Source organism: Carlito syrichta, unplaced genomic scaffold (genome assembly GCF_000164805.1).
Source record: "Carlito syrichta isolate Samal-C Ts95f unplaced genomic scaffold, Tarsius_syrichta-2.0.1 Scaffold303167, whole genome shotgun sequence".
Lineage (NCBI taxonomy): Eukaryota > Metazoa > Chordata > Mammalia > Primates > Tarsiidae > Carlito > Carlito syrichta.
The window spans coordinates 59,904-86,225 of NW_007247263.1; the positions used below are offsets into that span (position 1 = coordinate 59,904).

The 26,322-nt window shown below is 38.7% G+C and overlaps 1 protein-coding gene across 1 annotated transcript in view; it reads right to left on the reverse strand.

Moving 5' to 3' along the window:
- Window positions 1-16,538: 16,538 nt before the first annotated feature.
- The window catches only part of DNAJC10 (DnaJ heat shock protein family (Hsp40) member C10), a 69,823-nt gene continuing 60,039 nt past the window's right edge, over window positions 16,539-26,322 (reverse strand). Inside the window, exons 21-23 of the mRNA XM_008057950.2 lie at window positions 20,971-21,090; window positions 19,875-19,979; window positions 16,539-17,939 (exon numbers count right to left, since the gene is read on the reverse strand). Coding sequence (XP_008056141.2) covers window positions 17,928-17,939; window positions 19,875-19,979; window positions 20,971-21,090 — 237 coding nt within the window. The 3' untranslated portion in view covers window positions 16,539-17,927. The remainder of the gene's footprint in view (window positions 17,940-19,874; window positions 19,980-20,970; window positions 21,091-26,322) is intronic.

The following is a 26,322-nucleotide window of genomic DNA, read 5'->3' on the forward strand; positions in this document are numbered from 1 at the left end:
TAAATAAAAAAAATATAAGCCGGGCATGGTAGTGCGCACCTGTAGTTCCTACTACATGGAAGGCTGAGGCAGAAGGATCACCTGAGCCCAGCAGGTTGAGACTGCGGTGGCTGTGTGCATGCAGCTGCACTCCAGCCTGGGCAAGAGTGAGACTCCAACTCAAAAAAAAAAGGGGGAAAAAAAAGTAGGCAATGGACATAGACACTTCTCAAAGAAAGACATACAAGTGACCAAAAAACATGAAAAAATGCTCAATATCAGTAATTACCAGAGAAATGTAAATCAAAATTGCAGTGAGATACCATCTCACACCAGTCAGAATGGCTATGATTAAAAAGTCAGCCGGCTCAGCCTGTAATCCCGTGCCTTTGGGAGGTTGAGGTGAGTGGATTGCCTGAGCCCACGGGTTCGAGACCCACCTGGGCAGGCGAGACCTCATCTCTACAATAAATCAAAAAATCAGCCGGGCATGGTAGCGCGCGCCTGTAATTCCGGCTACTTGGAAGGCTGAGGCGGAAGGATCGCCGGAGCCCAGTGGGTCAAGGCTGCGGTGTCCGGGAGCGGCCACTGCACTCCAGTCTGGGCGACCGAGTGAGACTCCAACTCAAAAAAAAAAATAAAAATAAAAAGTCAAAACACAACGTTGATGAGGTTGTGGAAAAAAGGGAACACTCATACACTGCTAGTGGGAATGTAAGCTAGTTCAACCCCTGTGGAAAGGGGATTTTGGAGATTTTGGAGATTTTTCAAAGAACTATTAATAGAATTACCACTCAACCCAACAATCTCACCACTGGGTATATATTCAAATGAGCATAAATCATTCTACCAACACTTGTTGGTTTATTGCAGCACTATTCACAATAGCAACAACATGGAACCAACCTAAGGGCTCATCAACAATAAACTGGATAAAGAAAACATGGTACATATATACCATGGAATATTACACAGTCATAGAAAAGAACGAAATTGTGTCCTTTGCTGCAATGTGCATGCTGCTGGAGGCCATTGTTGTAAGCAAATTAACACAGAAACAGAAAAACAAATACAGCATATTCTCACTTATAAGTGGGAGCTAAACATGGGGTACACATAGGCATAAGGATGAGAGCAACAGTCACTGAGTACTCCTAAAGGGCAGAGAAAGGGAGGGGGCAAGAGGTGAAAAACCACCCATTGGGTACCATGTTCACCATTTGGATGAAGGGCTTAATAAAAGCCCAACCCTCCCTGCCATGCAATATAACCATGTAACAAAACTGCATAAGTACCCCTTGAATGTAAAATAAAATTTAGAAAAGAAAGATTAACAGGAAAAAAAAAGAAATACAGAGTTTAAACTTTTCAGACCAGACCAGATCAGTTGACAAAGATAAAAAATTTAAACTCTTCTTGCAAGCTTGTACAAGAGGAACATCACTGAGTTAATTCCTACTCTTTGAAAACAACTGAGCACTAAGAAATATATTTTAAAGTACTATAAGCATGCATGTCATTTAAATACTATTTTAATGACATTTAGGACATCAAAGGTAGTACAACAGCAACACTGATGGTCATTCCAGAAAAAGAGTTTCAAAATTGTATACACATTATAAGAAAGAAAAAAAACTGTATTAAAATTTTAATATTCAATGTATACTGATAATAAAAGATAAACACAAATCACATTTGACTTCTGCAATTGCAAGAGGTGCTCAAAGGGGTTACCATCAACGTCCAGACAATTCTGTTACAGTGAACTAAAAGTGATACATAGATAACTTCTCTTAAAATGTGTATAGTTTTTTTGGCACTCCTAGTTGTTTTATCACTGATCTCCAAGTATTGGCATCCATGAGTTGCTGGGGTGGGGGAGCAGAATAGTATGCTTGCAATGCCAGTACAGCTTTAGACAAGTCCCCTTGCCTTGACTTTGACTAGATGGCCAACCCATATTCGAAAGCTGCTGCTGGCAGTTTAGTGTCTCTGCTGGTTAATTCTGGACCTTCAAGTACCTTACTTCATTTTCTTGTCCTTTTGCTATAGCCTTGTCAGAAACTAGAAATCCCAGGCTGGATCTGGTATTGTTTGGCCCTCATAGTAATGAAACATGTTCTAAAGTAGTTCTCAACATTTAGGAGATTTTACATAAAAGTCCAGATTTTGGTAAATTCTTGGTAAATTGGAACATCTGGGTCTCTGTTTCTTCATGACAATATTCTTTTGGAGCTGAGCAACTACTGCCCCCTTCAGCTAGTGCAAACGCTGCCTTCATGTACTTTGCCTGCTTAGTGAGTCTGCAACGCTTGAACTCCAGTCTCTCCACTCTGGAAGATAAGGACATTCATGTTTCTACCATCCTTTACCTGGGTTATTGTACATTTATTTTTATGTTAAGCTGAAAATCAATTATAGTATTTACATTTTATGACAATTTATTTTATTTCTATGTTTTATTAAAAAAAAATAGTCTACTGCAAATCCAGGTAGTAGAATCTATGTCTAGAATTATATTTTTTCTGCTAAGGAGAGTCTGAATGGATTCCTCATCTCTCTGTATTCCACCGATCACTTTCTGTGCACTCAAGTTTCTCCCAAGCCCACAGATACGGATCTGACTTTCTACCTCCTCCTTCCTCTTCAGAGACTCCTTTCCCAAGCCCTCTGCCTTTTAGCCTCAATCTGATCTGGGTCATCTTTAGGCCTCCTTAGCTGTCATCCTGTGATTTTGCTTTCCTGCTCTCTTGGATTTACAGGCATTGTTTCCTGGATCTCATGCACTTTTGGAGGAAGCATTTTATCACCTAACCACCTAAGAAAAACAGTTTTATTCTCTGCCTGCTACTTGTCAGTCTGGGTGGGTATGGAATTTTAGGTAAAAAATGTTTCCTCAGGATGTGGAAGGCTTTTCTTTATAGTCCTCCAGAATATCTACAGTTCCAATTATAGTCTGATTCTTGTTCTTTTGTATGGTGTGTGTGTGTGTTTGGTGTGTTTTCTTTCTGGAAAGTTTTAATAAGCAGGAGGCTGTTTAATAAGCAGGAGGCTATTGGTCTGAGGCTGTCTCCACACTTTGAGTTCCTTTATAATGAACTGTAACTTAGTACATAAATTGAAACCTAATTTAGGAATATATTTATAATATAGGAATTAGAGATATGTCTATTTATTTTGTGACATAGAGCCAGGTCTCAACCAATCACAAGCAGCTGAGCTTCACCCAGTCAGTCACAGGCTGGCAACCGAGGAGACCATGGCCAATTGAGGCAAATGCCTGGTTGTAACCAATCTAACTATTTCTGCACTCGACTTCAGTTTTCTCTCGAAAAATGCTCACTGCCCATGTTTCAAAGGAGAGTGCTCTGAATCTCTTCTGGTTCTGAGTCCTGCCTGATTCATGAATTGTTCTTTACTTACATAAACTATATTAAATTTATTTTGTGGAAAATTCGATAGAATCTTTTTGGTTCTGGAATTTTGAAATTTCGCTTTGAATATAAGTTAATGTCCTTATAATGACCTGCACAGCCCTCTATGGTCTGGCTGCCCATTCTTTATCTGTCTCTCCTGGACTCTTCTCTTCCTCTGCTCATGCCACTCTAGCCACAGGAGCCTCCTGACTGTTCCTTGAACTTGCCACACACGTATGGAGCCTGCCTGCTGGCCCTGCTCACTATTCATAACGCTCCACTCTCAGATCACCTTGTAGCTGCATTTTCCACCACCTTCAATGGCGTCTTCTTTAGGACACCTACCCTATCCGCACTATTTAATCCTGTAACACTCCTGCTGCCGCCTCTGCTCTCTCAACCGCTCACACCATTCTTTTCTTTATTCCATAACACATCTCCTAACACACTGTGAGATTTACTTACGGTAATTGCCTATCTCCCCCTTGCTAGAATAAAATCTTTTCATGAGGTCCAGACATTTACTTGACTATCTTAAATGCCTAGAACAAAACCTAGCACCATTGTAAGTGCTCAATGAATTTTTGCTGAATACTATGTTCATGTTGAACTCATAATGATTTCTATTCAAGAAATCATTATGGAAAGAGGACAGAGGATCACTGTGTCCCATTAGTGGAAGATGAACCCAACATCTGCTCACTTCTCTTGCAGATAAACTGGCTTGAGATTGCAGATCTGCAAATTATCAAGAAAGAAACTGGCATGCCTGTAGATGGACTGCTTAACCCAATAGTCCTGCAATTTGTAGGGAACAAAAAGTTGTCTTTTCAAAATGAGACAAATTAAACAATATATTTATCAGATGGGACTTTTAAAAATCTTAACTTGAGGAGCCAAACAGAAAGCTGAAAATGACATAAATAATTCTACCAGGCATTCTATAGGGTTAGTAACAACTCTAGTGAGAAGCTTTCAGGAAGCAAAGAGGTTGAATAAATCTCTTACATTATTTTTGTACTTCAAAATATCCTGTTCCACACCCCTTAAACCACCCAGAAAGATAAGCAATACTGGTGTAATCTAAATTAAATGAAATACAACTTCAGCTGATGCATTTAGTTCTTTTTACACACACAAAAAATGATTTCAATAGCTTTAGGGGTACAAATGGTTTTTGGTTACATGGTTTCATTTATAATGGTGAAGAAGTCTAGGCTTTAAGTGCATGCATCACCCCCATTAATTACATTGTACTCGATAGGTGATTTCATCCTGCCCCTCCTCCCCATCCTCCCCCTTCTTAGTCTCCAATGTCCATTATACCATTTTATATGCCTTTGCAGACCCATAGATTAGCTTCCACTTAAAAGTGAAAACATGTGGTATTTGGTTTTCCATTCCTGTGTTATTTCACTTAGAATAATAATCTCTCATTCCATCCAAATTGCTGCAAAAGATATTATTTCATTCTTTTAAAAAAAATGGCTGAATAGTATTCCATGTATGTATGTGCCACACTTTCATTATGCACTGATCAGTTAACAGGCATTTAGGTTGAGTTCCCATTTTGCAATTGTGAATTGTACTGCTACAAACATGATGCATTTAATGCTAATAAAAATTGTGAAAGATTGTAGCATAGTTTATTTTTTATTTTTTTTGAGTTGCAGTCTCACTCCATTGCCCAGACTGGAGTGCAGTGGCCACTCCTGGCCACCGCAGCCTCGACCTGCTGGGCTCCGGTGATCCTTCTGCCTCAGTCTTCCAAGTAGCTGGAACTACAGGCACGCACTACCATGCCTGGCTAATTTTTTTTGATTTATTGTAGAGATGAGGTCTCGCCAAGTTGCCCAGGTGGGTTGCAAACCCACAGGCTCAGGCAATTCACTCACCTCAGCCTCCCAAAGCGCTGGGATTACAGGCTGAGCCACCGAGCCCGGCTACATAGCATAGTTTAAAGAATAGCTGTTCATTGATGGCATACAAGCATTTGTGAGAATTACTTATAAATTTACTTGTGCACTTTTATTTTTTTTGCATTCTATTCTCCAAACATATGCTAGACCATGGGATGAAAATTGAACAAGATGGTGACCTCCCTTTCAAAGTTTACGTAGTACCCTGCAGGGAAACAGACCAATGAATAGGCCTGAACTTGTAAGATCCAATTATCTAATTTCCTACAATACCACATTGTGTAGAGTTAAGTTGAAAATTCATATCTTTAGCATTGTTTAAAAATTTATTTTTATTTTTTGAGTTGGGATCTCACTCTGTTGCCTAGGCTGGAGGGCAGTGACATGATCATGATGATCATGGCTCACAGCAGCCTCAACTTCCTGGGCTCAGGCGATCCCTCCACCTCAGCATCCTGAGTAGCTGGGACTATGGGCACACACCACCAAGCTAATTTTTTTTTTTTTGTAGAGACGAGGTCTGGCCCAGTCTCATCTCAAACTCCTGGGCTCAAGCAATTAGCCAGCCTCAGCCTCCCAAAGTGTTGGGATTACATGTGTGAACCACTGCACCCAGCCCACATCTTCAACACTTTGTAAAATGCAAACCATAATTTACACACACTGTAAGTATCCATTGTTGAAATGTAAGATGTTATTTAGACTTCTGAACATTTATTTTAAACCCATGTTGTGATTAAACCAAAACTAATTTTAACAAGAAATCTTATTAGAGATATATAGCTACAATTACTACTACATTCCTCTTTGTGTTTTATCCATACTACACTGAAGTGTCTTGAAATGTGTACTATTTGTATGTCTGAATACTAGATTCAAAATAAAGTAGTCATTATTGGAACCAAGGTTCACTTGTCAAAAATGATTTCTCTGAGGAGGCCAGTTTGAAGAGTATCTCAAAGACAGACATGAAACTGAAAAAGTTTGGCCAGTATTTTGCTAACAGCTATGTAATCATCATGGTCAGAGTTATTTTCCACAGCATAGTTTCAGAACACACATTGGTTTCTAGCTGGGTTGGCATTTAAAGTTTAAGATGTTTATACATTTTTAAAATTTCACTTTACAGTGACTCATTTGGTACTAATTTGGCCAAAATGGTATTAAAAAATACTGTGTATAAATGGCCACCTGAACACATTTCTCCCTAACTTTCTAACTTTTGAGGCTGGGTGAGGAGTTTTTATGTTAAGGCTTATTCACACCAGGGCATGCTAGCTTTTGTTGCCAACTAGTTATGATTCAGGACTAAAAGCTAGGCACTAGAGTTTCTTTAGTTGGAGAATTGCTGCTCGATTCAGAAATTGGCCTGATCCCTTAGTGAATGAATTGGTCTACTTCTGAAAGAACATATTTCATGTTGGGTCAACCTATGTGTGGATATTTATCCACTGAATTTATAGAGTGTATATTTTATCCCAAATGAAGAACTTCTAAAAATATTTACTTGAAAGTAAGTTACAAAGTTTAAAAACTGGAGTAAAGAACAAAGGGAGAAAGACTATAGGCAGTTGGGGGGCAGGGTGGGCAAGAAAAGACTATGATCACTTGGAATAAGAAAGAGAATAAAGCAAAGGCAATGTCAGAAAAGAAGTCAGTTTCGCAGGCAATGTAACTAATATGAGGGAGACCCAACAAACTCAATTTACAAAAAATTTTTCTTTTGATGCAATACACTTATCGAGATGCTTTTTCCACTGCTCAAAACAGTTTTTGAACTCAACCCTTTTGATGCCTTTTAGTGCTTTTGCCATTTTTTGTTTCAACTCTTCCATATTAGCAACAAGCTTCCCTTTGAGGACTTTTTTCATCCAGGGAAACAAACAAAAATCACTGAAGCAAAATTGGGTGAATAGGAAGGGTAGGGCATGGGGGTCATGCCATTTTTGGTCAAAAACTGTTGAACACTCAGTGTGGTATGGACAGGTGCCCTCATAAATCACCCATAATAAATCTCAAAAAAAAAAAAAAAAATTTCACTAAAGCTGAACACTGCCTCTCACAACAATGCTTGCCGGTGCACTAATCCTGATGGGTTCCCAGTACACTAACCTAGTGGGGAAAGCCTGTCTTATAGGGGTCAACCCTCCAAAGGTTATTTTGTTTTTGGGGGTCCCCCTCCTATATTATTAGGTAACTATGATTATTTGATTTTGGTGCTGAAAGACATGATTATTACTATTTAAGGGAAAAGATGCTTCGTTAGATGACTTTTTCTTTCTGACATTTTATATAACAGATTTAAACACTTTAAGTTCTATAAGAATATACTCAGTTCTGTAAGACCAGAGAATGTAATTTGCAATTTTCTCAAAACTTATATGTAGAAAGTCATGTAAACGAAATGAATAAGCTATAAGTATTTAGTACCCTAAAGTAGTTCAGCAACACTCTATATTTAAGTATAAAGCATATTTCTTGTCTGGACGCTGAGGCTCACACTTGTAATCCCAGCACTTTGGGAGGTCGAGATGAGAGGATTGCCAGAGCCTGTGGGTTTGAGACCAGCCTGGTCAGCATGGTGAGACCTCATCTCTACAATAATTAAAAACAAACCAAAAAATTAGCCAGGCATGGTGGCATGCACCTGTAGTTCTAGCTACTTGAAAGCCTGAGGTGGAAGATCACCTGAGCCCAGCAGGTCGAAGCCACGGTGGCCATGAGCATGCCACTGCCCTCCAACCTGGGTGTCAGAGTGAGACTCCGAATCAAAAATAAAACAAAAAACATATTTCTTCTGCTCCTAAAGACCTACCATTTAGTTTGAAAGACAATAACATGGAATATTTGGAGAATAATACAGGGCTGAGTAAAAGCTTTTTCTTAAAAACAAATACTAAGTTATGCTGCAGAAAGTTAGGTACTTCTAGAAATTAAGAAATCAATGTGGGATAAAGAAAACCTCAGCAAAGGCTTCATAGTGGAAGTTGAAGTTTTGGCTCAAAAAATGAAGTATGAAAAAGACATCTAGGTGGGAAAATAATATGAAGCAAGATATAAGAATGTGAAATAACCAGTTTCCCACAAAATATTCTGATCAAGTAATAATTTTAAAACTCCAGAAGTGCAAATCAGAACCACAGTGAGGTATCACCTCACACCCATTGGTATGGCTACTATCAAAAAACCAAAAAAAAAAAAAAAAAAAAAAAAAAAAGTGTTGGTGAAGATGTGGAAAAATCAGAACTCTTGTGTACTCTTGGTGGGTATGTAAAATGGTGGAGCTGTTATAAAAAACAGTATAGTGGTTCCCCCAAAATTACAAATAGAAGTGGGAGAATTACTATATGAATATCAGTTCTACTTCTAGGTACATACCCTAAAGAATTGAAAGCAGGGTCTCAAAAGAGATATTTGTACACTCATGTTCACAGCAACATTATTCCTAATGGCTAAAAGGTAAAAGCAACCCACGATCATTGACAGATTAATGAATATTTTTCAAGTATTTTTTCAATGAATGAGTTTTTTTCAGTGAATAAGATTTTTCAAGATTAATTTGTTTAGAATTGAGCTTTACCATGTTGTATCAATGACCACCCAGTTTAGTTTTTTTTTTTTGCAATAGAGGGCAAGGAATCAGTACCAAATTACCAAGCAGACCTGCACACAACTGGTCTCTTGCAAGACTGCTATCTATTCTGACCCTTTTGTTAGGTAGGGGCTTGCATTTCCTAATTTGAGCAGTACTTTCTCATCATAGTTGTCTTCGTCTGTTCAGGTTGTTGTAACAAAACACAAACTGGGTGTTTATAAACAGAAATTTCATTCTGGAGGCTGGGAAGTCCACCATCAAGGTGCTGGCATATTCAATGTCTGGTGAGGGCCTGTTTCCTGGTTCCTAGATGGCTGTTTATCATTGTGTCCTCATGTGCGGGAAGGGATGAGTTAACTCTCTGGGATCTTTTTATAAAAGCACTAATCCATCATGAGCCCTCTGCCCTCATAACCTAATCATCCCCCCCAAATCTCACACCCCTAATATCATCACTTTGGGAGTTAGCATTTCAACATAAGGATTTGGGGGCAGGAGGGGATACAAGCATTCAGACCAAAATAGTCTCTAAAAATAATTATCCAGACCACTGTGAAATCTGATGTGTGTTGTGAAATCTGTTGTGAGAAAAATACAGACAAGAAAGAATTCAGTACAGGAAAGAGCACTCCTGAAAGGAGCAACCACAGATGTTTGGATATTTGAAGCTGCGGTATTTGGCAAGGGCTAGGTGCTGCCAGTCACCTAGGGCTATTCTCTTAGGAACAGCAGAGATCAACTTAGGAAGATGGTGTACCCTGTCCTTTCAGGTAGATTCAATTGATTTTCTTGCAGAAGACGGTGACACCTCTGTCAGCCTACTCTGACTAGACAATTTTTAGTCAATTCTTTCCATTTGAGAATTCACTATTACCACTTCTGTGAAGGAATAGGATTGTAATTTTCCAGCATTTAGAGAGATTGAGCCAATTACATAGGTTCTAAACAGCAAAATGGCTCTCAGATTCCAAGCTGAGAGGAAGCAATAAAAATCAAATGAATTCTACTCATTCTCTTGCAAAGTCCTATTTAGCACCAACAGAATCCATTTTTATCCTGTAAATTTCCTACCTCTACCCCAGATAACTGATTTACTGGCAAACAGATGATTATACAATTGTCATTTGGGTTTCTATACATTTCAGTATTATCTTATTATACTTTTAAAAAAAAATTAAAACTCAGTTGTTAAAAAAACTATTATGAAACATTTACTTAAAAAATTTATTATTATTATTATTATTATTTTTGAGTTGGAGTCTCACTCGGTCGCCCAGACTGGAGTGCGGTGGCCGCTCCGGCCACCGCAGCCTCGCCTGCTGGGCCCTGGCGATCCTTCCGCCTCAGCCATCTGAGTAGCCGGAATTACAGGCATGCGCTACCACCCCGGCTGATTTTTTTGATTTTATTGTAGAGATGAGGTCTTGCTGCCCAAGTGGGTCTCGAACCCGCGGGCTCAGGCAATCCACTCACCTCAGCCTCCCAAAGGCGCGGGATTACAGGCTGAACCACCGAGCCCGGCTTATTATTATTTTTTTGAGTCAGAGTCTCACTGTCACCCAGGCTGGAGTGCAGTGGCATGCTCACAGCCACCGCAGCCTCGATCTGCTGGGCTCAGGTGATCCTTCCGCCTTAGCCTTCCAAGTAGTTGGAACCACAGACATTTGCCACCACCACCCGGCTAGTTTTTGTATTTATTGTAGAGACGAGGTCTTCCCATGTTGCTCAGCTGGTCTAGAACTCCTGAGCTCAGGCAATCCTCTCACCTCCGCCTCCCAAAGTGCTGGGATTACAGGATTGAGCCACTGCGCCCGGCAGGAACATTTCAAACAAACAAAAAAAAATAGTGTAATCAATCATATCATTAGCTTCAATCTGGCAAGATACTGCCAATCTTCTTTCATTTAACACGAGCTCTACCCGCTCCCTGGATTAATCAATCCCTCTTTTTTCATTTTCCCCCTATCCTGATCACTGGATTAAAGCAAATCCCGGACACTTTTGTCATTTAACAAACACCATTAGCATACCTAAAAGCTGAGCAACCCCACCAAACAATTCTCAGTTAACATAAAATTCAAATATTCTAATTTCCCTGTTTCATGTATTTATATATTCATGTATATATTGCAGTCTGTTCACATCAAGATACAAAGTCCACATACTTTGGTTCATATGAATAAAAAGCTTTTTTTTTTTTTGAGACAGGGTCTCACTCTATCACCCAGGTTGGAGTGCAGTAGCATGATCTTTGCTCACTGCAACCTGAAACTTCTGAGCTAAGCAATCCTCCTGCTTTGGCTTCCCAAAGTACTGAGATTACAGGTGTGAGTCACCATTCCCAGCCTGCTTTCACTTTTTTCACTCAAGAAATGTCATTTGTCCTCGAAATTTCTCACATTCTTGATTTTGTTGCGTGTGTGTGTGTATATAGATATATATTTCTTTGAGTTGGAGTCTCACTCTTGTTGCCAGACTGGAGTGCAGTGGCTGCTCCCAGCCACTGCAGCCTCGACCTGCTGGGCTCCGGCAATCCTTCCGCCTCAGCCTTCCAAGTAGCTGGAACTACAGGCGTGTGCTATCACACCCGGCTAATTTTTTTTTTTTTTAACGTATTGTAGAGATGAGGTCTTGCCAAGTTGCCCAGGAGGGTCTCGAACCCTCGGACTCAGGTTCACTCACCTCAGCCTCCCAAAGCGCGGGATTACAGGCTGAGCCACTGAGCCCAGCATATAATATATATATTTAAAAAAAAAATGTTACTTCATTTTACCTACATGACTACCTGATTAAGTAGGTAGGTGACATGTTTTTCTCACTTAGCAAATGAGTTAATCAGGGTACAGAGAGATAAAGTAAGCACTTTTTCCAAACTCAAGAGTTAGTAAGTAGTTGACTACAGGATTACAATTCAGAAAACCCAAGAGTTTTTTCTCCCTAAAGATAAGTCTTATTTTACAAATTAAGCAGTACTAAAAGCACCAGGAAATTCTGAGACTTTGAATTAAAAAAAAGCTATTAGTCCAATTTTATGTTTTGTGATTTCTTAAAAGTAGTCTATTTGTACTGTGATATATGAACCAGTTTTTACGTGTGGGAATCTGGTGGGCCTCAATATCCTCATGACTACAGAAGTATGTGTGCCTATGTGATTTTCTTAAAATTTATTTTCATAACACTCACACATTTGAGTATTTGTCTTGTTAGATTATAAACTTTTGAATGCAAAATAGTTTTAGCTTCTTTGTTTCTTCTCATAGTCAGATATATGTGAATGATATTCACGATCTTTTTAGTGAAAAGACAGAGGTAACTGCTGTGTGCTTACTGTCCAGAACTGAGGTAGAAATGGTATTTCCTCAGAGCGATGAACCGTCTGCTTATTTTTCACTGCCATCTACTGGTGCCCATTTTTGTTTCTGATGAAAAAAAATCCTTCAGGGAAGCCTATCAGAGGGCCTTAGAAAAAAAAGTCATAAAAATTCTTTTGAGAAAGTTCCTTCAAAAAGAATAGATGTTGCCTTAGTAGATAGAGCTACCTTAAGTTTTACAATAAAAACTACTAACATCTAAGAAAGTTATAATTTCTATTATAATGCCCCTAAGCATTATAAGGGCTGCAAATTAAACTTATAGACCATCAGTTCAATTTTTTTTTTTTTTGAGTTGGATCCTCACTCTGTCTCCCAAGCTGGAGTTCAGTGGCACACTCACAGCCACCCCAGCGTCGACCTGTTGGGCTCCAGCGATCCCTCTGCCTCAGCCTTCCAAGTAACCGGATCTACAGGCATGCGCTACCATGCCCGGCTAATTTTTTATTTATTGTTGAAATGAGGTCTCGCCAAGTTGCCCAGGCTGATCTTGAACCCCTGGGCTCGGCAATCCACTTGCCTTGGTCTCCCGAAGTGCTGGGATTACAGGTTGAGCCACCGAGCCTGGCCTCTAATTTTTAAGGGATAAAATAATGAACTTATGACTTTTAGTCAGGAATTCTTCTCAGATTAATTCTGGAAAATTAACTCAAAGTCAACAACATAATATTTCTGGCTTGTTAGCCAATTAAAACATACATTCCACATTTACAGGTTAAACAATGTGCTGGATTCTTCCAAAGCTGCAGGAAATCAGACAGACAGGGCTGCTATCCTCAGAGAAAGTGACTATGGGCAGGCAGGAGATTTTCTTAGTTTTGATTATCCAAATCAACAAAATTTAAAATTTACTTGATCTTTGTGGTAAAATAGGTTTTCTCTTTGCATTTTGGATTTGTTAATACAAATTAAGTTTCCAAAGCCTTAATACGGCAACTTAGGCTTTTTAATATACCATATTATTGGGTCTTGAGTTCTTTGGTGACTAGTATTTGATGGAATATTAGGTATTAAAAAAAATCACAATATAGTTTCATCTTCATGCAAAATCCTCTCAGTTTTTATAGTAAAACATATGAGATATTGCTGTTTTAAGTCTGAAAAATATAAAAATATATTTACAAATCATTAACAAATTTTTCATTCCTGTAACTTTAAAGTTGGGTTAGAGACTAGCAAGGATAAATCTAAATTTTTTCAAAAACAGAGGAAACACGGTACAGACTTTATCTTACCTTCATAATTTTCAAAACTCAAGAAAGGGAAAATGTTTTGTGAAAAAATGATTTTTCCTAAATACATCACAATCAATAATTGTTTTATTACTGACTTTGAACTGGCAGTGGTTCCTTATATATGTATGTGTACACACACACACACACTTTGTCCTATATTGTACCTAATGACCACAGACAGATATCACAATGCATAGGTGGGATAGGTTGGGCTCTTTGCTGGTTAACTGGCTTCAGAACCATGTTTTAGGTGGCCACTGTCTTACCATTTGGTAACATTCTAAGCCACTAAGTATTCAAATTTTCTAAGTTGCTGATTTCATATTTTCTAAAACCCAGCTTCTATTCATTCTTTTAAAAATGTGATTTTACCTCCTCAAATAAAATGTTTGGAATAGCAATTGTTCAACAAAGAGTTTTCTACCAGAACCAATTCTATGTGGAGGTTAACACAAACCTTTTTGAGGATGCATACTAATTTTCAGAACCACAGGCTACTAGGCAATATACTTGAGACTAGTTAAGGTAATTAAGTGGTTGAAAGACTGTATTCCTGGATTCAACACTGATGCAGGCCAGTTTGGCATCAGACTCTGGTCATAGTTCTGGTTAGTTACTATTCACAAAATATACCCAGCTGTTCACAAGAGGACTGGGTGGACATTAAAAGAATCTAAGTGCAAATCCAAAGTCAGATAGAAAAATGACTCAAGCTAGTGAATCATTACCATTTTAATCTATGATCACTAACGTGTTTATAATCAGTTTGGTGGTTGGTCTAAATTTTCTAACTTACTGAAAAGAACTTTTCACTAGAAGAATTTAGGTGTATTTAAATTTTTCTGTACAAGAAGGAACCCACCCCAAACCAGAATTTATGTATAAAATATTGTGTATTTATTCTTACATGTTTAAACTTCAGTCACCTTCAAAGTACTGTTTGATGCCATAAACATTCGAGATGCTTTTTCCACTGCCCAAAGCAGTTAGTGAACTGTCAATTTTGATACCTTTTGGTGCTTCAGCACCTCTTTCACACTGGCAAAACATTCCCTTTGAGGATTTTTTCAACCAGGGAAACAAATAAAAAGGTGCTCAAGGCGAGATCAGATGAATAGGGAGGTCCTGGGGGTCATGCCATTTTTGGTCAAAAACTGCTGAACACTTAGCGTGGTGTGAGTAGGTTGTTTGTGCAAATTACCCATTATCATGAAATGGGCAAACATGTTGAAAAAAATCTCCAAAAAAAAAAATTCACTGAAGTCGAACACAGCCTCTCACAACACTGCAAGCTGATACATTGATGCCGATGAATTCCTGGAACACTTACCTAGTTGGGGAAGCCTGTACTACAAAGAACCTGTCCTCCAAAAAATAACTACTTTTTTTGAGTTTTCCCCCTCATATATATAAAGTAGAATATTATCAAGAAAAGTTTATACATATATTTACTTTTTACCTTCAGGGTCAATTTTATCTTATAGGTAACATTACAGAAAATTTAAAAGGCATTTTGTTAATTTAACCTTTGTATTATTTCTTAACAGTCATAATGGAATAATTGTGTCTAATTTAAGACATTTATCTGGTTTTGCTGGCAGATTTAAGGACTTAATCTAGACTAACTATTAAACAAAAATTCTGTTAAAATGATTTTAAAATGCCACCCCTCAATTGAAAATTTTATTATAATAAATATCTTTGTAAATATAGCCCATAAGAAACAATGTATTTCTTTGATAACTGTACTTCCAAAAAAAACTTCCACTTTTTTAGCACTGTCAGGAAAAAAGAAACTTAAACTTTGAGAATGTAAAAAGTAATTATACAACATTTAAATTTTTCCTTCATTTAAAAAATCATATGCCTTTAAATAACAAAAGAAAGAGCTAAATAAAATTTGAGAAATTACAATAGGCAAACATCATTAATGACCCAAACACTATTTATTAGAGGTCTAGTCCTGCTGGAGGCTATATTAAAATTTTTGTGATCAAATGATTCTCCCACTTCAGCCTCTCAAGTAGCTGTGACAACAGGTGTGAACTACCATGTCTGGCTGGCTGTAAGCCACATACTTTATTTTACATGGTTCTAATTTTCAAGACTGGCCACCTGACAGAATATGCTCTAGTCTGCTAGAATTGACATCATGTCACTTAAGTCAGCTGCACACAAAAATGTTGCAGAGAAAAATTACATATTATGTTATGCACATCATTGCTGGTATTCCTCAGAGGTGCTCTACTGCATCAAAATAGCCATTAAGCCATTAAGACCTAAGTCTGCCAGTTTTTGAAAAACTCAGTGACACAGATATGATAGCCTCTTGATGTATGTCATTGCCATGTTACTTAACATGACTCCCAGGAGACCTGGCTTTAGAGCTGATTCCACAGCTGTGAAACTTGGGCCAAATGATAAGATACGGAATACTATTTTGTTTATTGCCTAAAATGTTTCTCAACTAATAAGAAACATATTTACAGGTGGTAATATAAGTTGCCCAGAAACTGAATTCAATGACAGAACTGTGAATGACAGACATTTGGGATTTCTTTTGTACACTCCTCTGTCCAGTATAGTGGTATGCATATACCTGGGATGTTAATTTGGGAATTATTTACCACATAAGACTTCTTTAGGCATTCATTTTGGGATTCTTGTAAAAACAAACCAATTTTGAAGAATTTCTAGACTACAAAAATTAATAAGCAAAAATTTCTTGCCATTATCAATCATAATTCCAATAGCTGGTGTTAAGGTGGGAAGGTTGACTGTTCCATGTACGCCCACGTGTATACAGCACAATCCAAGACAGAGGTGAGGGTATGTACTACAAAAAAAGAAGGGAGAGAATACGAATAGGGTAGAATTGAAAAGGAACGAAGTCTATTATTTTTTATATTAATTAAAGCTATAAAATGATAATCCTTATGAGGAAATAGAGGGAAGTAGAGGGAAGTGATACTGGGGAAAAACAACAACAAAAACTCTTCCAAACACAATAAAGCATATTCTGATAGGTTTTTGGAAAAACTGAAAGCTTTTTTTAATTCGTTAACCTCTTTTGATCAGTTCAGATTTTTAGCATTCCATACATTCTGAATTGTAACTAAGCAACATGTTACTCACAATTTTGTTAAGATGCAAGAAAAAAAATTTGTGATGGAGTCTGAACAACTCAGAAACTAAAAAGATTCCATTGCTAGATTTATATACTTGATTTTCTTATAAAAATAACTTCAGTTATTATGCCAATATTGATCTGAAAAAGGCAGCCCTCTGACAGTAAACCAATAACTGGAAAAATCACAGTATCATTACGAGCTACAGTGAAAAAAACCTGTGAAATTATTTTTCCTATTTGAATAATAAATATAAACATAAGTGAAAAACCAGAACTATTATAAAAATGTAAATAAGATACAGGTAAAAACAAAGCCCAGAAGGGAAATATATAAAAATTAGAAAGATGCCTCAAAAGTCAACTATCTGCCATGGTAATACAGAAAAAAACCAAATTCAATTATCCATGGGAAAATTTTTATGAAAGTAATTTGAGAAAATAAGGGAACATATATGTGTAAAATATAAAACTCTAAATATTTGATATATTTGAGATATTCGACAAAGTCCAGTTAACTGCTATAATTTTTCTCCCTCATGTTTTTCCAGATGAAACAGTAACCTATAGAATTTGTGCATTCAACTGTTACAGAAAAATTTATTAGTTGTGAAAAATTAAAAGTATTTCTTCAACCTTTAAAAAGGAAAGAAAACAAAATGAAGAATCTCTTAATTATAATGTAGCATGATAATAGCATGTTTATTTTGCCACATCATGATGGTTTTTAAAATGAAATATGGTCAGAGAAAGCAAATTTAGGAGAATAGGTGACTGAAAACCAAGTTATCTTTTTAGGCCAGTCACAAGACTTTAAGTGACAAGTGCATTTTATCATCTTAGGCATTTATGTAGATGATAGCAGAGCAGGCTCACTGTAGTCAGCCACCCCAAACATTTCTAGAGGCCAGCCCACAGACTGAACTTGGCCTGTGGCCTATTTTTGTATGGCCCTGAGCTAGAATGGTTTTTATGTTTTTTAAAGGGTTAAGAAAAACACACACATACACACAAAACAGAAAAGAATATGTGACAATCATATTCTTGTTCTCATATGCATGAATCACATCTGGTCTGTAGAGCCTAAAATATTTATGATCTGGCCCTTAGCAGGAAGTTTGCAGACCCCTCTTTTACACCAACGTTGTACAGAATTCTGGCAGCACAACTGCAAGTTCAAGATAATGTTCACTTATTCCCACCACAAATGTAGGAACGTTCTACAAAGGTGTCTTCTGGTGACACTTGTCAGCACTTCTTTTCAATTTTTTCATCATCAACATCATCAAAGTTCATCCTAAAATGACAGTGTACAGGTGATCAAAAGAGAAAGGAAGAAGTATGAGTTGTAATTTTAAAAATAAGGTAAAATAGTATAAACTAACAAACATTTTACTTTTTCAAAAAATACTCAATATTCTTATCTAATGGATCCCACATGGCATATACTTTACCTAACTAAAACAATAAAAAAAAAAGAATATCTTCTAGTTCTTACTTTCCCACAGCAGATACTACTAACAATAGTTTTACACACTTTCAAGGTCATATTTGGTGTGTTCTCTAACTTATGTTCAGTTATGATATTCTGGTTTATGACTAATAATATTGATATCAAATATTTAACTTCAGATAAAAGTCACAAATTTTAAAACAAAATATCTTGAGAAAATAAACATAGACAAAGCAGAAAAACATGCTTGTTCAATGAAACCAAGAAAACATAGATTCATAACTATCTCTTTCCTAACTTTCAGATTTGTGTAAAATATTCTGGAAGTAGGTTGTAAGACTTTTTCTACTGGGGTCTGCAGTTCTGAAATGGATTACAGTAGAACATGTATTCTAATATGGTGCTATAAAGCCAGATTTCTCTAGTCCTCTCCAGAGGCTGAGGGAAAGAATCCAAGATAACTCATATGTGACTGTATTAAACTCCATTCAAAAAGCATTCCAACATTCATAGACTCTCTAATCTGTTTCTAAGTATGCCCAAGAATAGCACTGATTTAAAAAAGGAAAAAATCAACTGCCTTCTGAAGTATGACAGAAAAAAGGTTGCAGTGCTTCTTGACAGATTATTCAAAGAGGGGTCAAGATGAGTATGGGTTTCAATATGTCTTGACTATACCAAGAACAAAAGAAGATTGGTTATCCAAAATGTCTAAGGAGCTTCCAGTATATGTATGCTCAGAAATTCAATGCTTTATTTACATATGAGCACAATTTAAGTAATTTATGGTCACACCCATTATTTTTTAAAGCTTGACTGAGATATATTTCACATGCCATAAAATGACCTCATTTAAAAGTTCAGTGGTTTTTAGTATATTTAGATTTGTGCAGCTGTCATTGTAATCTAATTTTAAAATTTATTCCATACCCTCAAAAGAAACTCCTTATCCACTAGCAGTCACCCTAATTTCTGCTTTCTTTTCCACCCTACTTCACCCCAGGCAAATGCTAATTTACTTACTATCTCTATGGATTAGTCTTTTCTGGGTATTTCACATACATAGAATTATACAATATTGGGCTTTTTGGGACTGGTTTCATTCACTAAGCATGTTTTCAAGGTTCATCCATGTTGTTGTGGCAAAGATCAACATTTCATCTCTTTTCATGGCTAAAAAATATTCCACTGTATGGATATTCCAAATTTGTTTATCCATTCGTCAGCTGATGGACATTTGGGTTTCCATTTTTTTGTTTTTTGAGCTGGAGTCTCTGTCGCCCAGACTGGAGTGCAGTGGCATGCTCCCGGCCACCGCAGCCTTGACCTGCTGGGCTCCGGCGATCCTTCTGCCTCAGCCTTCTAAGTAGCCAGAACTACAGGCGCATGCTACCACACCTCGCTAATTTTTGGTTTATTGTAGAGACGAAGTCTCGCCAAGTTGCCTGGGTCGGTCTCGAACCCGCGGGCTCAGGCAATCCACTCGCCTCAGCCTCCCAAAGTGCTGGGATTATAGGCTGAGCCACCGAGCCCGGTTTTTTCTTTTTGCTATTATAAATGATATTGCTATGAACATTTGTATACACTTTTTTGTTAAATGGTTTACTTGTCCAAGCATTTCAGTGTCTAGGCTACATTTTGATTGTCACATTTCCCAAAGTAGAAATTTCCAGCTATCTTACATCTTTTAAATCTTTATTTTACCTCTGTTGATACATGTAATATATAGAATAAATTTCGATTATTTTTGTTAAAGTCGGCTCTAGGCTTGGTCCTTACCTTATTTCTCTTGCCTTGATTTTGGAAAGTTTCCAATTTTTCATTTATTAAAACAGCAATTGCTTTTGCATCTCTGGCATTTATTTGCTCTTCCCAAACATTTTTCTAAAATTAAAAACAGTCTTAAGTATTTAATCAAAACACGACATTTCCATCTAAGAAATTTGATTCAATATGCTTTAAAGTTGTTTTGTTCCAAAATGCTATGTGTTTGAAATTCAAATTTCTTCAAGGAAATAATGCTGCAAAAGCAGTTAACCCATAATGTACCTAAAATAAAATACTAATAATAGTGTTATAGGGACAATTCCTTGGGAAAAAAAGTATCACTGACCCCAAAAGCCTCAAAAAGAAAAGTCCCCAGAGTACTGAAATCATTCTATTTAAATACTATCATTAGCACTGACACAGACTTGACTACAGTAATCATGAAAAGCAATCATACCTCCTAGTTTCCTTCAGTTCTCAACAGGAGGGTGGCCAAAAGCAGAGGAAGGAGCAGGCAGATACATCCAGACCCACTTATTCTGGATCTGGAGCCCCCTATTTTCTTAATCCTGGCGTGAACTCCAATCCACAAACAATATGCTAGGATTTGTGTGTGTGTGTGTGTGACTGCCCACCTGGTCTGTATTTCTGCAACTCCAATCATCACTCTCTTTTGGCCTTCCTGTCTGGCCTGAACTTCTGGAAGCTATGCCTGTCTTTCAGCTTGGACAGGGACATTTGGTTTCTAATTTTGTCTTTTGGATTCCTCTGGACACATAGTAACATATTTTCAAAGAGCTCCGTCTCTGGTCTAGTTAATTCTGTGATTGCTTCAATAATGTTTTATGTTTCTTTCTAGTAGTTTTCCTATTCATTAGTATAGAAATGCTAAGGTATCTGAGATCATATCAACCGTGAGACAGAAAAACTTTTAACAATCACTTGGCATATATGTAAACAAAAAGAAGCATGTATCAATAGTATGTAATAACATTAAAAAAAAAAAAGGGAAGAAGAAAATAGAAAAAAGCATTACTCAGACTGAAAAACCCATCTCCTTTTGAGTCTGGCCTGTTAAAGGAAGGAACAGAGGAAAGCCCGTACATACTCTTGTCCTCTCGTAGTAATAAAACTTAACAGTTGGATAGGCTCTGATTCCAGCTTTCTGGCATGTCTGAGCATACGCCTGACAGTCTACTTTTCCAGCTTTCACTTTTCCTTTCATCATCTGAAAAAACAAAAATACAGTTTGCCATTTTCTCTTTGCCATCAACTATTTTGGCCACTACAAAACAATATGATGTAAACATTTCAAATCTTTATATATACTTAAGGATTATTCTTTAAAAACTTTAACCCTTCCTATTTAGACAAGATCATTTCCAAGTTTTTCACTGCCCTTTAAGCCCCTAGTCACCCAGCATGACCTCTCCAATAGCAAATAAACTCCTTCACCTTATCAAGAAAACGGAAGTTTACCCTGAACTATCCCAATTTCTTCCTGCTACTCACACCTTGCCCACCAAACCCTGTTTCTGTATTCTTTCTTTTCCCTTCTCTGTTCTCGTGTGCTGAGGCAGCACTCTGAGCATTCTGTCCTGTGAAGGCTAAACACTCCACCTATGATCACGCCCTCCTTTTTCTGAGCAGCAGTCTTCTTTTTTCACCACGTCCTCATAATCTACATTTTAGTCTAGCTTCTGTTCAGTCCCTCCACTGGGCCTGCTCTATGTTCACCAGTGACCTTCACTTCATCAAAATGAATGCGCACTCTTTGGTTTTCTTATTGGGCAGCTGATAGTGCTGACTACTACTTTCTTTTCTTTCTTGGGATCTGTCACTACTCTTTCTTGGTTTTGTTAACCTCAGACTGTTTTTCCTTTCGCTAGCATGAGGCACTCCTCCTTGAGTTGTCCCTCAGGTTATCACATCCAGAGTTCCATCTTTGGTCAATCTTTTCACTGTGGAGTCTCCCAGGGTGATTTTACATATCACATTCTGATGTACTCCAACCTCTCCCTTCAGTTTTATACTCAAGTACGTACTGGCCTGCTTTGAGTGAATGCCTCATGGGCACCTCAAACACATGTCTAAAGTTAATCCTTTCCCCTTAACCCACTCCTCCTCTTGGCCTCCTATACATTGAGTTCAAACCAGAAATTAGGTTTATCCCAGACTCGTCTCTATCCCTTAGCTCTCACAATCAAACATTAAATCTTGTTTATTCTTAACTTTTTATATTTGATATTTACATATTTTAATATTATATAAAAATATATTTGCATATATTTATATTTTATATTTATTTATTCATATTTTGTCCCCTTATTTCTATCAACACTGCCCTGATCCCGGTTCAAGCTATCATCTCTCACTTCAGGACAATTAAAATATCTTTGTTGGGGGCACAGTGACTCTCTCTGGGAGCACGCACCAGGGACCCCGGGATCACTTTTCCCAGGACTGTGCTCGTGGGGCTTGGCTGTGCGTCTCCACTGCTGAAGCTCTCAGCACCTCTTAGCTCCAGTCTCTGTCACTCAGGAGACCTTTGTGTAGCAATTACCGCTCCCTCCCAGCCCCTCCATCCCCAGAATTTCATCAGTAACTCTGCGCACAGTTGGTGTGCACTAGTAAAACACCCCAACTCACCAGTGACAGCAAAGCAGATATTGGAAGTATTTCAGAAAGAAGGGTTAGAAGAAATAAGTTCTGGCAAACCAAATTCCCAAGAAGCCCTAAGGAATGCAGGAAAGGCCTAGCTGACCCCTTTGAGAGCATCTTCCTTCCGAGGGTTTAACAAAAAAGAATTATCGATGCTTGGCAAGATGGCGATGGGACAAGTCGAACTGTGAAGATCTCCACAAAAGGTGGCTTCTGAAGGCAGTTCCATGTGTCCCTGCAGCCGCCGCCTACATGGGGGGTGGCTGCTATAGCCAGTCCCATGCAGCAAACTGCCTCCATTACACTACGGCCTCTACAAGGGATTACTGTTGTGGTTGCTAGCAGGTGCTGAACAGCTGACTCCTGCCCCGGGGAATTCCCAGTTCCTTCCTCCACCCCAAGCCGCCCATGGCACACCAAACTGCAGCAACCGGCCACCTCGCTGGTTCCCAGTGCCTGATGCTAAACACACACCATCATCGCCCATCATAGCAGATCAACCAGGGCTCTGGACGAGTGGAGAGAGGATTGGCGAAAGAGGAGCCGCCCACCGCAGCCATTTTCCAGGCAGAGATTTGCATTACCCGCCCATCTCCCCTGTAGCCTCCACCTTGTTTTCTAAGGTAACCTCGCCAAAACAGGAGACAGAAGCCCCTCCCCTATGCTGAATCAGACACAGACAACTCAGTTCTGTGTGGCAGACCTGTCAGGCAGCAAGCCAAGGTATTTGACCCAAGCCATGAGTAACCCTGTTTGCCTGCAATGAGAGCAGAGGGGAGGGGCTAGAGATCAGAGCCGAAGAGACTTTAGACACTCAGGAAAGACCCCAGAGCTAGTCTGGCTTCCTATTTTTATTTTATTGTTTTGACTGCTTGGTTTGTTCATTTTTGTTTGCTCTTTGATTTAGACTACCTGTTTGTGTTGGGGAAGAATACATCAAAAGGCATGATTTTACTGGACTCTCTTTGGGTGATTACCGGTCTGCTTTAGGGAATTTTCTTTGTTATTTATTCTTTTCTGGTCTTGTGTCTCTTTTCATTCGTTAGTTGGTATGTCTGTCTGTTTTCCCTCTTACTCTTCACTCTCTCCAACTTCCTCTTGACCCCCCCCTTCCATTATTTTTCTTTTTCTCACTTCCTTTTGTTCCAGGGAGCAAAACTAAACCTCACTGTATGGACAGATTGTAAGGCAGTGGGAAGTGGGTTCCAGGGTACCCATATACAATGTCAGTGGATACTGGGATCTGCAGATAGATTTTGAAACACAGCTTCCCCCTCAATTAAATCTCAAAACTGCAAAAAGTACAGCCCCCAACCCACAGTCCAGCCTCAAAAGTGAACGAAGCCAGAGGATCCTCATAAGGAAGAACAGGAGATTAAACAAAAAGAAGTAAAAGCAACCCCATCTTCCCTGAAAAGCAGAATTAAAGAAGGGGAGGGAAAGGGGGAGGGAAAGGGGGAGAGAAAAATCTACACAAATGAAGAAAAACCAAAAGAAGAATATGGGTCTTTCACAGACCCCTGGGAGGTCAGACACTGTGAAAACAAACTTCCAAAGGCAAACAATGAAGAGCCCCCAGAATAGCTGGTCTCAAACTACAAACCCAGATATCAAGACATTAATAGAGAGATTAAAAAGAATTGAGGACCGCGCCTTTGGGAGGCTGAGGTGAGTGGATTGCCTGAGCCCGCGGGTTCGAGACCCGCCTGGGTAGCGAACCTCATCTCTACAATAAATCAAAAAATCAGCTGGGCGTGGTAACACGTGCCTGTAATTCTGGCTACTCGGGAGGCTGAGGAGGAAGGATTGCCGGAGCCCAGCAGGTCGAGGTGACGGTGGCCGGGAGCGGCCACTGCACTCCAGTCTGGGCGACAGAGTGAGACTCCAACTCAAAAAAAAAAAAAATTGAGGAGAGACAAGATGAAAATAGGAAAGAGTTGATAACTGAGATAACAGTAGTAAAGAATACCATGAATGAAATGAATAACAAACTGATAAGTAGAATTGGCCAAGCAGAAGAAAGAATCTCAGAGCTTGAGGGCCAAAATATAGAACTAACCCAAATTGTCAAAAACATAGAAAAGAAGCTTAAAAAGGCAGAACAAAACCTTCAAGAGATGAGCAATTACTTCAAGAGACCAAACCTAAGGGTAATTGGATTTCCTTAGACAGAAAGAGACAGAGACCACACTGGAACAAACTTTCCATGAGATTATTCAAGAAAACTTCCCTCATCTCATCAGTGATGCAAAAATTCAAACACAAGAGATTCAGAGAACCCCTGCAAGACAACAAATGAGAAGACCAACTCCCAGACACATAATAATTCACCTGAACGGAGTAGGTATAAAAGAAAAAAATCCTAAAGGTAGCAAGAGAAAAAGTCATATTACCTACCAGGGAAGACCAATCAGAATAGCAGCAGACTTATCTACAGAAACCCTTCAGGCTAGGAGAGCTTGGAGCCCTATCTTCAAAGTTATAAAAGAAAAACAATTTCAATCAAGAATAATCTACCCAGCCAAGCTAAGCTTCATCAGTGAGGAAGAATTAAAATCTTTCCCAGATATCCAATCCCTAAGAACTTATGCTGTCACCAGACCACTTCTACAAGAAACACTTAAAGTATTAAACACAGAAGAAAAGGAAAAAGAAGAATGGCAAAACGGATAAAATATCACCAGGCAACAATCTATTGCCTCCAAGAGACTCATCTCACTAGAAAGGACACTCACAGACTCAAAGTAAGAGGGTGGGAAGCAAAATTTCAGGCAAACGGGACACAAGAGAAAGGAGGAGTCACGATCTTAATCTCAGACCAAATACCTTTTAAGTTATCAAAAATTTAAAAAGATACAGAAGGCCGGGCTTGGTGGCTCAGCCAATAATCCCGTGGCTTTGGGAGGCTGAGGTGAGTGTATTGCCGAGCCCACGGGTTTGAGACCCGCCTGGGCAACTTGGCGAGACCTCATCTCTACAATAAATCAAAAAATCAGCCGGGCGTGGTAGCGCATGCCTGTAATTCCGGCTACTTGGAAGGCTGAGGCAGAAGGATCGCTGGAGACCAGCAGGTTGAGACTGCAGTGGCTGGGAGTGGCCACGGCACTCCAGTCTAGGTGACAGAGTGAGACTCCAACTCAAAAAAAAAAAAGATACAGAAGGCCACTACATAATGATAAAAGATTCAATTCATCAACAAGAAATATCCATCCTAAACATATATGCACCCAACATAGGAGTGCCAACTTTCATAAAGCAGTTTCTAGGTAAACTCAAAAAAGATATTGGCTCTAACACTATCATAGCTGGGGACTATAATACCCCACTCACAACCCTAGACAGATCATCAGGACAAAAAATCAGCAACGAGATCTGGAACCTCAGTGTGACTCTTGACCAAATGGACTTAATTGATACCTACAGAACACTCCACCCAACCAACAGAATATATATTCTACTCATCACCACATGGAATGTACTCTAAGATAGACTACATCCTTGGCCATAAATCAAGTATAAACAAATTTCAAAAGACTGAAATCTTCCCATGCACCTTCTTGGACCACAGTGGAAAAAAAATAAACATCAAACTGGGTTCAGTGGTTCAGCCTGTAATTCCAGCGCTTTGGGAGGCTGAGGTGCGTGGACTGCCTGAGCCTGCGGGTTCGAGACCCACCTGGGGAACTTGGCAAGACCTCATTTCTACAATAAAATCAAAAAATTAGCTGGGCATGGTAGTGCACGCCTGTAGTTCCAGCTACTTGGAAGGCTGAGGTGGAAAGATCGCTGGAGCCCAGCA